The 15,354-nt window shown below is 46.2% G+C and overlaps 1 protein-coding gene across 6 annotated transcripts in view; it reads left to right on the plus strand.

Moving 5' to 3' along the window:
* The window catches only part of TCF20 (transcription factor 20), a 187,739-nt gene that overhangs the window by 131,880 nt on the left and 40,505 nt on the right, over window positions 1–15,354 (plus strand). For 5 of the 6 annotated variants that reach the window (XM_045364235.3, XM_045364236.2, XM_015457109.3 and 2 more), the window contains exon 2: window positions 87–5,777. In XM_045364235.3, coding sequence (XP_045220170.1) covers window positions 123–5,777 — 5,655 coding nt within the window. In that variant the 5' untranslated portion in view covers window positions 87–122. Of the gene's footprint in view, window positions 1–86; window positions 5,778–15,354 lie in introns of those variants that run through there. The other variant, XM_005567108.5, reaches the window with a different exon arrangement.

The following is a 15,354-nucleotide window of genomic DNA, read 5'->3' on the forward strand; positions in this document are numbered from 1 at the left end:
TCATCTTATCCCCTCCATCATCTAGACTTGATTTGTACCGAGGAGACGCGTGTCTAATGTTTTTCTTTCTTTTCTTCTATTTCTAGGAGGGCTGTTGGCCTGCTGCTGTGCTGCTGAACAGTATGCAGTCCTTTCGGGAGCAAAGCAGTTACCACGGAAACCAGCAAAGCTACCCACAGGAGGTACATGGTTCATCCCGGATAGAAGAGTTCAGCCCTCGTCAGGCCCAGATGTTCCAGAATTTTGGAGGTGCAGGTGGCAGTAGTGGTGGCAGTGGCAGTGGCAGTGGTGGTGGACGACGAGGAGCAGCAGCTGCTGCAGCAGCAATGGCTAGCGAGACCTCTGGCCATCAAGGTTACCAGGGTTTCAGGAAAGAGGCTGGAGATTTTTACTACATGGCAGGCAACAAAGACCCTGTGACTACAGGAACCCCACAGCCTCCTCAGCGAAGGCCTTCTGGGCCTGTGCAGAGCTATGGACCCCCCCAGGGGAGCAGCTTTGGCAATCAGTATGGGAGTGAGAGTCATGTGGGCCAGTTTCAAGCACAGCACTCTGGCCTTGGCAGTGTGTCGCATTATCAGCAGGATTACACAGGGCCTTTCTCTCCAGGGAGTGCTCAGTACCAACAGCAGGCTTCCAGCCAGCAGCAGCAGCAGCAAGTCCAGCAGTTGAGACAACAGCTTTACCAGTCCCATCAGCCCCTGCCACAGGCCACTGGCCAACCAGCATCCAGCTCATCCCATCTACAGCCAATGCAGCGGCCCTCAACTCTGCCATCCTCTGCTGCTGGTTACCAGTTAAGAGTGGGTCAGTTTGGCCAACACTATCAGTCTTCTGCTTCCTCCTCCTCCTCCTCCTCCTTCCCTTCACCACAGCGTTTTAGCCAGTCTGGACAGAGCTATGATGGCAGTTACAGTGTGAATGCTGGATCTCAGTATGAAGGACACAGTGTGGGTTCAAATGCACAGGCTTATGGAACACAATCCAATTACAGCTATCAGCCTCAATCTATGAAGAATTTTGAACAGGCAAAGATTCCACAAGGGACCCAACAGGGGCAGCAGCAGCAGCAGCAGCCGCAGCAACAACAACACCCTCCTCAGCATGTGATGCAGTATACCAACACTGCCACCAAGCTGCCCCTGCAAAGCCAGGTGGGGCAGTACAACCAACCTGAGGTTCCTGTGAGGTCCCCCATGCAGTTTCACCAGAACTTCAGCCCCATTTCTAACCCTTCCCCAGCTGCCTCTGTGGTTCAGTCTCCAAGCTGTAGTTCTACCCCATCTCCTCTCATGCAGACTGGGGAGAATCTCCAGTGTGGGCAAGGCAGTGTGCCTATGGGTTCCAGAAACAGAATTTTACAGTTGATGCCTCAACTCAGTCCAACTCCATCAATGATGCCCAGTCCTAATTCTCATGCCGCAGGCTTCAAAGGGTTTGGACTAGAAGGGGTACCAGAAAAGCGACTGACAGATCCTGGGTTGAGTAGTTTGAGTGCTCTGAGTACTCAAGTGGCCAATCTTCCTAACACTGTCCAGCACATGTTACTTTCTGATGCCCTGACTCCTCAGAAGAAGACCTCCAAGAGGCCCTCATCTTCCAAGAAAGCAGATAGCTGCACAAACTCTGAAGGCTCCTCACAACCTGAGGAACAGCTGAAGTCCCCTATGGCAGAGTCTTTAGATGGAGGCTGCTCCAGCAGTTCAGAGGATCAAGGTGAGAGGGTGCGGCAGCTAAGTGGTCAGAGCACCAGCTCTGACACCACCTACAAGGGCGGAGCCTCTGAGAAAGCTGGCTCCTCACCGGCACAAGGTGCTCAGAATGAACCCGCCAGACTCAATGCTAGTCCTGCCGCAAGAGAAGAGACCACCTCACCAGGCGCTAAGGACATGCCATTGTCCGACGGGAACCCAAAGGTTAATGAGAAGACAGTTGGGGTGATTGTCTCCCGGGAAGCCATGACAAGTCGGGTAGAAAAGCCTGGTGGGCAAGATAAAGGCTCCCAAGAGGATGATCCTGCAGCGACTCAAAGGCCACCAAGCAATGGTGGGGCAAAGGAAACGAGTCATGCATCACTTCCCCAGCCAGAGCCTCCAGGAGGAGGAGGGAGCAAAGGAAACAAGAATGGCGATAACAATTCCAACCATAATGGAGAAGGAAATGGCCAGAGTGGCCACTCTGCAGTGGGCCCTGGTTTTACAAGCAGAACTGAACCTAGCAAATCTCCTGGAAGTCTGCGCTATAGTTACAAAGATAGTTTCGGGTCAGCTGTGCCACGAAATGTCAGTGGCTTTCCTCAGTATCCTACAGGGCAAGAAAAGGGGGATTTCACTGGCCATGGGGAACGAAAGGGTAGAAATGAAAAATTCCCAAGCCTCCTGCAGGAAGTGCTTCAGGGTTACCACCACCACCCTGACAGGAGATATTCTAGGAGTACTCAGGAGCACCAGGGGATGGCTGGTAGCCTAGAAGGAACCACAAGGCCCAATGTCTTGGTTAGTCAAACCAATGAATTAGCTAGCAGGGGCCTTCTGAACAAAAGCATTGGGTCTCTATTAGAAAATCCCCACTGGGGCCCCTGGGAAAGGAAATCAAGCAGCACAGCTCCTGAAATGAAACAGATCAATTTGACTGACTATCCAATTCCCAGAAAGTTTGAAATAGAGCCTCAGTCATCAGCCCATGAGCCTGGGGGTTCCCTCTCTGAAAGAAGATCAGTGATCTGTGATATTTCTCCACTAAGACAGATTGTCAGGGACCCCGGGGCTCACTCACTGGGACACATGAGTGCCGACACCAGAATTGGGAGGAATGACCGTCTCAATCCAACTCTAAGTCAGTCGGTCATTCTTCCTGGTGGTTTAGTGTCCATGGAAACCAAGCTGAAATCCCAGAGCGGGCAGATAAAAGAGGAAGACTTTGAACAGTCTAAATCCCAAGCTAGTTTCAATAACAAGAAATCTGGAGACCACTGCCATCCTTCTAGCATCAAGCATGAGTCTTACCGCAGCAATGCCAGCCCTGGAGCAGCAACCCATGATTCCCTTTCAGACTACGGCCCTCAAGACAGCAGACCCACGCCAATGCGGCGGGTCCCTGGCAGAGTTGGTGGTCGGGAGGGCATGAGGGGTCGGTCCCCTTCTCAATATCATGACTTTGCAGAAAAACTGAAGATGTCTCCTGGGCGGAGCAGAGGCCCAGGGGGAGACCCTCATCACATGAATCCACACATGACCTTTTCAGAGAGGGCCAACCGGAGTTCTTTACATGCTCCCTTTTCTCCCAACTCAGAAACCCTGGCCTCTGCTTATCACACAAATACTCGGGCTCATGCTTATGGGGACCCTAATGCAGGTTTGAATTCTCAGCTGCATTATAAGAGACAGATGTACCAACAGCAACCAGAGGAGTATAAAGACTGGAGCAGCAGTTCTGCTCAGGGAGTGATTGCTGCAGCACAGCACAGGCAGGAGGGGCCACGGAAGAGTCCAAGGCAGCAGCAGTTTCTTGACAGAGTACGGAGCCCTTTGAAAAATGACAAAGATGGTATGATGTATGGCCCACCGGTAGGGACTTACCATGACCCAAGCGCTCAGGAGGCTGGGCGCTGCCTAATGTCTAGTGATGGTCTGCCTAACAAGGGCATGGAATTAAAGCATGGCTCTCAGAAGTTACAAGAATCCTGTTGGGATCTTTCTCGGCAAACTTCTCCAGCCAAAAGCAGTGGTCCTCCAGGAATGGCCAGTCAAAAAAGGTATGGACCACCCCATGAGACTGATGGACATGGACTAGCTGAGGCTACACAGTCATCCAAACCTAGTAATGTTATGCTAAGACTTCCAGGCCAGGAGGATCATTCTTCTCAAAACCCCTTAATCATGAGGAGGCGTGTTCGTTCTTTTATCTCTCCCATTCCCAGTAAGAGACAGTCACAAGATGTAAAGAACAGTAGCACTGAAGATAAAGGTCGCCTCCTTCACCCATCAAAAGAAGGCGCTGATAAAGCATTCAATTCCTATGCCCATCTTTCTCACAGTCAGGATATCAAGTCTATCCCTAAGAGAGATTCCTCCAAGGACCTTCCAAGTCCAGATAATAGAAACTGCCCTGCTGTTACCCTCACAAGCCCTGCTAAGACCAAAATACTGCCCCCACGGAAAGGACGGGGGTTGAAATTGGAAGCTATAGTTCAGAAGATTACATCCCCAAATATTAGGAGGAGTGCGTCCTCGAACAGTGCGGAGGCTGGGGGAGACACGGTTACGCTTGATGATATACTGTCTTTGAAGAGTGGTCCTTCTGAAGGTGGGAGTGTTGCTGTTCAGGATGCTGACATAGAGAAGAGAAAAGGTGAGGTGGCTTCTGACCTAGTCAGTCCAGCAAACCAGGAGTTGCACATTGAGAAACCTCTTCCAAGGTCTTCAGAAGAGTGGCGTGGCAGCGGGGATGACAAAGTGAAGACAGAGACACATGCAGAAACAGTTACTGCCGGAAAGGAACCCCCTGGTGCCATGACATCCACAACCTCACAGAAGCCTGGTAGTAACCAAGGGAGACCAGATGGTTCCCTGGGTGGAACAGCACCTTTAATGTTTCCAGACTCAAAGAATGTACCTCCAGCGGGCATATTGGCCCCTGAGGCAAACCCCAAGGCTGAAGAGAAAGAGAACGATACAGTGACGATTTCACCCAAGCAAGAAGGTTTCCCTCCAAAGGGATATTTCCCATCAGGAAAAAAGAAGGGGAGACCCATTGGTAGTGTGAATAAGCAAAAGAAACAGCAGCAGCCACCGCCTCCACCTCCTCAGCCCCCACAGATACCAGAAGGTTCTGCAGATGGAGAGCCAAAGCCAAAAAAACAGAGGCAAAGGAGGGAGAGAAGGAAGCCTGGGGCCCAGCCAAGGAAGCGAAAAACCAAACAAGCAGTTCCCATTGTGGAACCCCAAGAACCTGAGATCAAACTAAAGTATGCCACCCAGCCACTGGATAAAACTGACGCCAAGAACAAGTCTTTTTACCCTTACATCCATGTAGTCAATAAGTGTGAACTTGGAGCCGTTTGTACAATCATCAATGCTGAAGAAGAAGAACAGACCAAATTGGTGAGGGGCAGGAAGGGTCAGAGGTCACTGACCCCTCCACCTAGCAGCACTGAAAGCAAGGCGCTCCCGGCCTCGTCCTTTATGCTTCAGGGACCTGTTGTGACAGAGTCTTCGGTTATGGGGCACCTGGTTTGCTGTCTGTGTGGCAAGTGGGCCAGTTACCGGAACATGGGTGACCTCTTTGGACCTTTTTATCCCCAAGATTATGCAGCCACTCTCCCGAAGAATCCGCCTCCTAAGAGGGCCACAGAAATGCAGAGCAAAGTTAAGGTACGGCACAAAAGTGCTTCTAATGGTTCCAAGACGGACACTGAGGAGGAGGAAGAGCAGCAGCAGCAGCAGAAGGAGCAGAGGAGCCTGGCCGCACACCCCAGGTTTAAGCGGCGCCACCGCTCGGAAGACTGTGGTGGAGGTCCTCGGTCCCTGTCCAGGGGGCTCCCTTGTAAAAAAGCAGCCACCGAGGGCAGCAGTGAAAAGACTGTTTTGGACTCGAAGCCTTCTGTGCCCACCACTTCAGAAGGTGGCCCTGAGCTGGAGTTACAAATCCCTGAACTACCTCTTGACAGCAATGAATTTTGGGTCCATGAGGGTTGTATTCTCTGGGCCAATGGAATCTACCTGGTTTGTGGCAGGCTCTATGGCCTGCAGGAAGCGCTGGAAATAGCCAGAGAGATGGTGAGTATAAGAAATCTCTTGCCAGCTTGGGATTTTTATTTCATTTGGTTCCTCTTTTCCCATGTTTTTGTTCTTACATGTCACGTGATTATTCTTCCTCGTTAAAGCGCCTATCCCCACATGATGGACAGAAAACTAAATAGGTAATTTGGAAGATTTGTGTAGACTTCTAAAATCATTTTTCATTTTTTGAAATGTATAACTTATGAAGCATACTATGATTATATTTCCTTCTAAAACATTTAATTTCTCTAGGATTACTAACTCATGTATTCATTTGCTTTTTATTTTGTTGGACCACATCTTTTCTAACCCACACTTTCCAATTGGGATATTTATTCTTTGGGTTGGCTTCATAACTATTATCCTGGGGCAGATCATCATCTTCATTTCTTTCTCTCCTCTATTGAATGTTCTGTTTCCTGAATCCCATGTCTTCATGGTTCTTAAAGTGGGCCTTCGTTTAAGGGTGTGCATTATCCTTTAGTAGTTTTGTGACAAGGGGTGCGTGGAAATGCAAAAATGTTGAGATCCTGTATATTTGAGCATGACTTTATCCTAGCCTCATGCTTAATTGAGAATTGGCTAGGTGTGGAATTCTAGATTGGAAGTGATTTTTCTCTTACTGACTTGCAGTCATTGTTCCTGGTTTGTCCTCTACCTTCCAGTGCTGCAGATGAGAAGACTGCCATTCTAATTTTTTCATCCCTCGTACGTGTTCTGTTTTTCTCCTGGAAAGTTTGAGGATCTTCTCCTTTTCCCTAGGGTCTTGAGATGTCAAAATGATAGGTCTTGACTAGGTCTCCTCATTGATTATGTTGGTTACTCTATGAGATCTTATGTACACTGATGTCTTTCAGTTCAGGAAATTTGTCATGTGGTAGTTCTTTGAAAATTTCCTTCCATTTTCTCTGCTCTCTCTTTTTATAATTCCTGTTAATATAAGGCATTTTACCTCCTGGATTGATCCTCTGTTTTTATCTTTTCTCCTCTGTTTTATCTCATTATCTTTTTGTTGTGATTTCTCCGTACTTTCTTCAACTTTATCATCTAATATTTTTGTTTTGTTTTGTTTTTTTGTCACTCAGGCTGGAATGCAGTGGTGCGTTCACAGCTCACTGCATTCTCGAACTCAGGCTCCCTGGTACCTGGGACTAAAGGCGTGTGCCACCATGCCCAGCTAATATTTATATTTTTTGCAGAGACAGGGTCTCACTGTGTTGCCCAGAGTGGTCTCAAACTGCTGTACTCAAGCAATCCTTCCACTTTGCCCTTCCAAAGTGCCAGGAGTATAGGCATGTGCCACAAGCCACAGCGTCCAGCCTTCTAGTCTTTTATTTACTTATTTTTTTCCTGATATTTTGAAGAGCTTTTTTTTTTTTTCTCTGAATGTACTGACTTTAAAAGAACAGAGCCTAGTTGATGGCTGTAATCATTTCTCTTACTTTTTGAATACATTATAGTGTGTTTTTTGTTTTTGTTTCAGACAGTTTCACGCCCTTACCCAGGCTGGAGTGCAGTGATGTGATCATGGCTCACTGCGGCCTCCAACCACTGGGCTCAAGGGATCCTTCCAAGTAGCTGGACCACAGGTGCATGCCAGTACACCTGGCAAAGTTTTTTACTTTTTGTAGAGACAGCATTTTACTTTGTTGCCCAGGCAGGCTGGTCTCACCTCCTGAGCTTAAGCAATCCTCCCACCTCAGCCTTCCAAAGTGCTGGAATTATAGGCGTGAGCCATCACTCTTGGCCTGTATTGTAATTCTTAAAAATCTTTGTCTGTTTCCTATTTTCTCCTTTCTTATTAGAGGTTCTTCAGATGTCTTGATATATATTTTGTTTGTTTGTTTGTTTTTCTTTTTTTTTCTTTTTTGAGACGGAGTTTCGCTCTTGTTGCCCAGGCTGGAATGCTATGGCTCACAGCTCACTGCAACCTCCACCTCCCAGGTGCAAGCTATTCTCCTGCCTCAGCCTCCCGAGTAGCTGGGATTACAGGCATGCGCCACCATGTGCAGCTAATTTTGTATTTTTAGTAGAGACGGGGTTTCTCCGTGTTGGTCAGGCTGGTCTCGAACTCCTGACCTTAGGTGATCTGCCCATCTCGGCCTCCCAAAGTGCTGGGATTACAGGCTTAAGCCACCACGTCCGGCCTTGATTTATATTTTTAAGAGAGAAAGAGACATTTTAAAAAATGGCTTGAAGCTCTGTGTTACAGTATGGGCCAGACTTGCTAGCCTGTAGTCCTCTCCGTAGAATAATAAGGCAGGCAGCCAGCATATAGGTCTTTTCTCTGAGTTGAGTTTTCCCAGAGGAAAAAAAAAAATTTTTTTTTGTTCTGTTCCAGAGAAAAATCTTGAGATTTCCTGTCTAGAGGTGCAAGCCTGGCTGCCAGCATCCTAAAAGCCAAGTGGAGAAGGGGATGTAGGGTTGTGTGGGTGGGGATATGGGCTTACCTTACCATTCAGTGTGTGGACTTTGACAGTCTCCCACCTGTTTTTAGTAGATGAGGACAGATTAGTAGATTAGTACCTGGTTGAATTAAGGATCTAACTCCGCTTAGAAACTTTGGGCTAATGCTCTATTTTTCAGCCCCATGTTGCACCCCCACTTACTGAGGCCTCCCCAAGCTCTGTGCTGTAAAGTGGCGGGCTTTCTAATGGCTCCTCCACTGCACTCATCATTACTGTCTGCTTCCTTTCAGTGCACAGAATTACTGTTACTCACTTCATCTCTCCTATTTCCAGTTTCCCATTGCTCATGCTGTCATGAGTTTATCTTGCAAGTTTATCCACTTTTTTGTGGGAAGGGATCAAATGGATGTACAACTGTATGTTTCATAGTCTACCATATTATTTTTAACCTTCTGGCAAAAAGGAGGTTCCCCTAGACTATAGTAAAAATTATATTGAATGTGAAATATATATTTGAAATTAGAACATTTTAATTCAGTCACGCAAGGAGCTTGCCCTTTCTTCTTATGTCCCCTAATCCCCTAATTATGGTCTTTTATTTTTCCCTCCTTCCCTCTCTCCATTAACGTCACTGTTAATAATTAACGTCACTCTTTGGGAGGCCGAGACGGGCGGATCACGAGGTCAGGAGATCGAAACCATCCTGGCTAACACGGTGAAACCCCGTCTCTATTAAGAAATACAAAAAACTAGCCGGGCGAGGTGGCGGGCACCTGTAGTCCCAGCTACTCGGGAGGCTGAGGCCGGAGAATGGCGTGAACCCGGGAGGCGGAGCTTGCAGTGAGCTGAGATCCGGCCACTGCACTCCAGCCTGGGTGACAGAGCCAGACTCCGTCTCAAAAAAAAAAAAAAAAAAAATAACGTCACTGTGAAACTCCAAGTTTGAGGTAGATGATTTACTTCCCCTAAGAAGTTTATACGCAATGACATTTTAAAATGCAAAGATCCTAGAAGGGTGTAATATTTAAGACCCTAAAGTACAAAATTCTTTAGTCAAAGTTGAGCCCTCAAAATAATCCGTTAATCATCCTCTTGCCAAAGTTGAGTTCTTGCTTCCCAACTTTCCTTGGAAAGTCACAGTATTTGGTGGGTTTTTTGTTGTTGTTTGTGTTTTGAGACAGAATCTTACTTTGTTTCGGAGTTTCACCGTGTTGGCCAGGCTGGTCTGAAACTCCTGACCTCAGATCATCCACCCGCCTTGACCTCCTACAAGTGTTGGGATTATAGGTGTGGGTCACTGTGCCCAGCCTTTTTATTGCTTTTTGATGTGCATATGTGTATGTGACCATCTGACAGTGTTTTCGTTATTTCAACATTTACTATTATTAACATAGCACAGTTTTTATGTGTAAACTTTTAGGCATTCTATAGCAATAATTGATAATCAACAATCAGGCTAAATATTCCCCAGCAAATCTCTAGATCCTGTGTCTCAATCCAGGTCTTAGGCCCAGTGTGATGACTCACACCTGTAATCCCAGCACTTTGGGAGGCCGAGGTAGGTGGATCACCTGAGGTCAGGAGTTCAAGATCAGCCTAGCCAACATGGTCAAACCCCGTCTCTACTAAAAATATACAAAAATTAGCTGGGCATGGTGGTGGGCACCTGTAATCCCAGCTACTCGGGAGGCTGAGGCAGGAGAATGGCTTGAGCCTAGGAGGCAGAGGTTGCAGTGAGCCAAGATTGTGCCACTGCACTCTAGCCTGGGCGACAGAGCGAGACTCCGTCTCAAAAAAAAAAAAAAAAGTTAAGCTTATTGTCTCTTAGAGCTGATGTACCACTATCACTATAAGATCCGTTTCTAGCTTTTATTTACCTAGCTTTTATTCTACTTCTCTTAATGCACTCAAGGACAAATTAAAATTACACTAACTTGCCTTTTATTTAATTTGACAGATGATGTTTCAATTGTCCAGGATAATTTTGAGTCTAGTTTTATCTTTAGGTTTTAGCAGATAGATGTATTCAGTTTTGGTCTTGCTTAATGAGCATGCTCTTAATCCTATCATGTAAGATAAAGCCACGTATATTTCATTAGAGATCCATTTTGGCCTGTGTATTAGGTGTTTTGACAAGCATGATGTTACATTAAAATATTGGGAAGTCCTCAAGAGACATTGCTCCTCTCCTTGTGTCACACTACTCTGAAAATTGCCAAAAACTAGAACATTTCTATATTTTAAAATGGCCTTTACTTTCCTTCCTTTTTCCCTTCCCACAAGTGTGGGACTTGGGAATCTATTTATTTCTGCACAGTTCCCTTTGCTTCTGTCCAGCATTGACCCCTGTTTGTTTGCCTTGGTATAATTGTGGATGAGAATCAGAATGACCTCTGACATGAATGATATTACAGAGGTAATTGCCTCTGAACGGGTATGGGTATAACTTGGTATGTACAAATCACCTTTGAGACATTAAGGAATGCGAAGGCATGTAGGGATGTGACAGAAGGTGGATCTGGTGGCCATGGATCCCTTGAGGCTGCATAGCCCTACTAGTGGGAGAGGCTTTGCTTATTCCCCTCTCATAGAAGGTGCCCCTCCCAAATTTTTCCAACCTCCCTTGGGAAATTTTTAATCTTTTTTTTTTTACCTGACAGTGTATGTTAACTCGTTTTAGGTTAATTTTTATTTTCTATTTTTATTTTTATTTTGAGATGAGTCTTGCTCTGTTGCCAGGCTGGAGTGCAGTGGTGCGATCTCAGCTCACTGTAGCCACCTCCTCGTCAGTTCAAGTGACTCTCCTGCCTCAGTCTCCCAAGTAACTGGGACTGCAGGCATGCACCACCATAGCTGGCCAATTTTTGTATTTTTAGTAGAGATGGGGTTTCACCATGTTGGGCAGGCTGATCTCGAACACCTGATCTCAAGTGATCCGCCTGCCTCAGCCTCCCAAAGTGTTGGGATTACAGGCGTGAGCCGCCGTGCCTGGCCAATTTTCTTTAAATTTCTGAATCAATATATTTTTATTTTTATTATTTTTTTTTTTTTGAGATGGAGTCTTGCTCTGTTGCCCAGGCCGGAGTGCAGTGGCCAGATCTCAGCTCACTGCAAGCTCCGCCTCCTGGGTTTACGCCATTCTCCTGCCTCAGCCTCCCGAGTAGCTGGGACTACAGGCGCCCGCTACCTCGCCCGGCTAGTTTTTTTTGTATTTTTTTTTTAGTAGAGACGGGGTTTTACCGTGTTAGCCAGGATGGTCTCGATCTCCTGACCTCGTGATCCGCCCGTCTCGGCCTCCCAAAGTGCTGGAATTACAGGCTTGAGCCACTGCACCCGGCCATCTGAATCAATATATTAAAGATTAGGGTTTTTTGTTTTTCTTAAATTTATTTTATGAGACAGGGTCTCACTCTGTCATCCAGGCTGGAGTGCAGTGGCGTGATCTTGGCTCACTGTAACCTCTGCCTCCCGTATTCAAGTGATTCTCCTGCCTCAGCCTCCCCAGTAGCTGAGATTACAGGTGTGTGCCACCACACCCAGCTAATTTTTGTATTTTTAGTAGAGACGGGATTTGACGATGTTGACCACTCTGGCCTCGAACTCCTGACCTTAAGGAATCCACCCTCCTCGGCCTCCCAAAGTACTGGGATTACAGGTGTGAGCCACCGCACCTGGCCGATTTAGGGGTTTATTTTTAATACAAGTTTAAATAATGGATAATTATTTATTTCCCACATCTAACAGACTCACATCTTTCTTAAATTTACTTTAAGTGGTGATGAAAAACATGATTTGAAAAATATAAAATAGATTGCATTATGAAAATGAAACCACATATTAAAACATCAAAACAGCCAAGTCAGAAAGGTAGTCTCTTTAGTTTAACTATAAAACAGAGCCATCAGTCTATATGCTCTCTAAATTCTCAACTATATGTTCCTTGAAGGTGGTCATTTCCAGGGCCTGGCAAGGCCCCCATCCTGGTGAAGGCTCCCTTCAACTCCTATTCTCTGCTCCTAACTCCAGTATCTCACCCCCACCCCCACCCCTACCTGATTGTTCCTTCTCTGCACCTGCTACACTGCCCTTTCTCACATTCCCACGCTCCCTTTCTCCGTTCTCCTCTCCCTCCCAGCCCCCTCTCTCTGGCAAGCACTTGCTGTTTGTTACTTCAGCTGGGACCCATCTTCATTTCTCACTCTCTAGGCGGTGGCGCCCTGTTCCCCTTGCTATTTCCTTAGCTTTCAGTATGTAGCAGAGAGTTGTATCTAATTTACCTGTTTTTCTTAACACTATGTGGTATATCTTTTTATATCACTACATGATGACATTGACACTAAATTTCCAGAGAAAGGGTTTTCTTTCAGGATTTTGTCCAAATTCTAAAGGATCAAGTGAAATTTTCAGTTTTGAATTTTATTGCATATATTACCTTACAGAATAAATCATGACAAATTGAAGGACTCAAATTTTACTATGATTTATTTATTGATTTTTTCTTTTTAGAGGTGGGGGATGATGTGGGGAGCATTACACATGATTTTAAAGTAAAATTTATAAGGAGTGCACGATTCTTTGGAAATGCCAAGCCTGGGCAAGGTGGCTTATGCTTGTAATCCTAGCACTTTGGATTACTTGAGCCCAGGAGTTTGAGACCAGCCTGGGCAACATGGAGAAACCTTGTTTCTACCAAAAATACGAAAATTAGCCAGTCTTTTAACCCAGTCTCAAAATAAATAGAGAAAAATATTCAAAAAAATCCCAAAGGACCATAAACAAGAATATTGATAAACAAGCCACAACACACAAGTTGTTATATATTAATTACTCATCCCTGGGATGTTAAACTAGTTATTGCTAATCTGTTAAAAGAGCAAACAGTAAATAGCATGTAAAAGCAGGCATCCCTTTCCTTTTTTTTTTTTTTTTTTTTCTTTTTTTTTTTGAGATGGAGTCTCGCTCTGTAGCCCGGGCTGGAGTGCAGTGGCCGGATCTCAGCTCACTGCAAGCTCCACCTCCCAGGTTTACGCCATTCTCCTGCCTCAGCCTCCCGAGTAGCTGGGACTACAGGCGCCCGCCACCTCGCCCGGCTAGTTTTTTGTATTTTTTAGTAGAGACGGGGTTTCACGGTGTTCGCCAGGATGGTCTCGATCTCCTGACCTCGTGATCCGCCCGTCTCGGCCTCCCAAAGTGCTGGAATTACAGGCTTGAGCCACCGCGCCCGGCCGAAAGCAGGCATCCCTTTCAATTCAACAACTTTCTGAGTCTCTGCTGGAAAACCAGTTGAAATCTGAAGTTAAGCTGCTGTCAGGGAACTTGCAGGGTGACTCAGCTTCAGCCTTGGCCCCTTAGCTGGTGTGTGGTTAGAGAAGCTCTATGTCAAGGCTTCTGAACTTCATGCAGGAAAGTTTGTGTGATTCTGCAGAAAGCAACTCCTTGCCACACGCAGATCCTGCACTGGGGCTTTGATTTTTCCAAAAGATACGGCTTCCTTCATCCAATACTGTTTCAGAAAAATGGAGGTTCCTCCTCCGCACCCCAAGCCAAGGCCAATTTTGTGAGACCCTCAAGGCTTGCTACTGCAGATCAGTTTTGTCCAATTTATTGGAAAAACGTATGAGAAGAGAAAATCCAGTCAGCTAAACACTTGTTCCAGAAGGTCCTGGCTTTTGCCGTTCTGCCCAACAGCTGTGTAGTGGGGAGGCCTGGGTGAGAGCCCCACAGTCACACTGCTTCATATGAGTTCCAGGACTTGCTGTTTCCTCGCTGGGTCAGTAGCTCAAGTCACTTAACCTCTGTGCTTCACTGTCCTCATCATACAAAGTATGAAATCTAACAGTACCTACAGTAAACGGGAATGTTAGGAGGATTAAATGTGTTACTCTTTGGAAAGTGCTTAGAGCAGTGTTTGGCACATTTCAACAGTTAGGTGGTTTCAGAGGAAATGCAAACTGCAGACTGGTGTCCACCCTCAGATGGTGTCCTCCCTCATTGTTGTCTTAGTAAAGATGTGTTCCTGTTAGCAAGCTCACTCAGTACTCTGGAGCTCATGTTGTAGTTCCATCGTAGTGCAGCTAGCTAATCTTTCCAGGGGTGTTCAGAACTTAATCTCTTTGAAAGTTGTCCTGTGTGGAAATATAAACATTTTCTCCTTTTTACTCTTGTTGGAAACTCAAGTTTGCTGCGGGGGGAAGGGTGGTGGCAGGGGGTGAGGTATTTCAGGTGCAGTATTAATATTATGTCTTATGAAATAGCATCAGCCAACACGAACACACTCAGGAATTCTCGAGAGAGAGAAGGCAAAAGGGAGGGAATAAAATCTACCTTGCATGTTAAGTAAAAGCATTAATATTTTAGTGAAATGGCAAAGTTTTGATAGTGATTATCTAAAGCCAAACGAGTCTACCTGGTAGTAAAATTGGGTTTTTGTTTTTGTTTTGTTTTGTTTTTTGAGACTGAGTCTTGCTCTGTCACCCAGGCTGGAGTGCAATGGCGTGATCTCGGCTCACTGCAACCTGTGCCTCCCAGGTTCAAGCAATTCTCCTGCCTCAGCCTCCTGAGTAGCTGAAATTACAGGCGCCTGCCACCATGCCCAGCTAATTTTTGTATTTTTAGTAGAGACAGGGTTTCACCATGTTGGCCAGGCTGATCTCGAACTCCTGACCTCAACTGATCTGTCTGCCTTAGCCTCCTAAAGTGGTGGGATTACAGGCATGAGCCACCGCGCCTGGTCTAAAGTTGGTTTTTTAAGTAAACTTTTTAACATGTCAGCACTAAAAGTAAGGCCCCAGATAATTAAGAATTCCGAGTTTGTGTGGTGTACTCACAGAATGGTTGAGGACAAATACTTCCCTATAGCACTCCACCTCCTCCCCCAAAACAGTGAATATAGGGAGAATATGTGAACTCCAAAGGGCTTGTATTGGTCCATTATTGCATTGCTATAAAGAAATGCCTGAGGCCAGGCGCAGTGGCTCAAGCCTGTAATCCCAGCACTTTGGGAGGCCGAGGTGGGTGGATCACAAGGTCAGGAGATCGAGACCATCCTGGCTAACACCGTGAAACACCGTCTCTACTAAAAAAAATACAGAAAACTAGCCGGGCGTGGTGGCGGGTGCCTGTATTCCCAGCTACTTGGGAGGCTGAGGCAGGAGAATGGCGTGAAC

This window comes from Macaca fascicularis, chromosome 10 (assembly GCF_037993035.2).
Source record: "Macaca fascicularis isolate 582-1 chromosome 10, T2T-MFA8v1.1".
Lineage (NCBI taxonomy): Eukaryota > Metazoa > Chordata > Mammalia > Primates > Cercopithecidae > Macaca > Macaca fascicularis.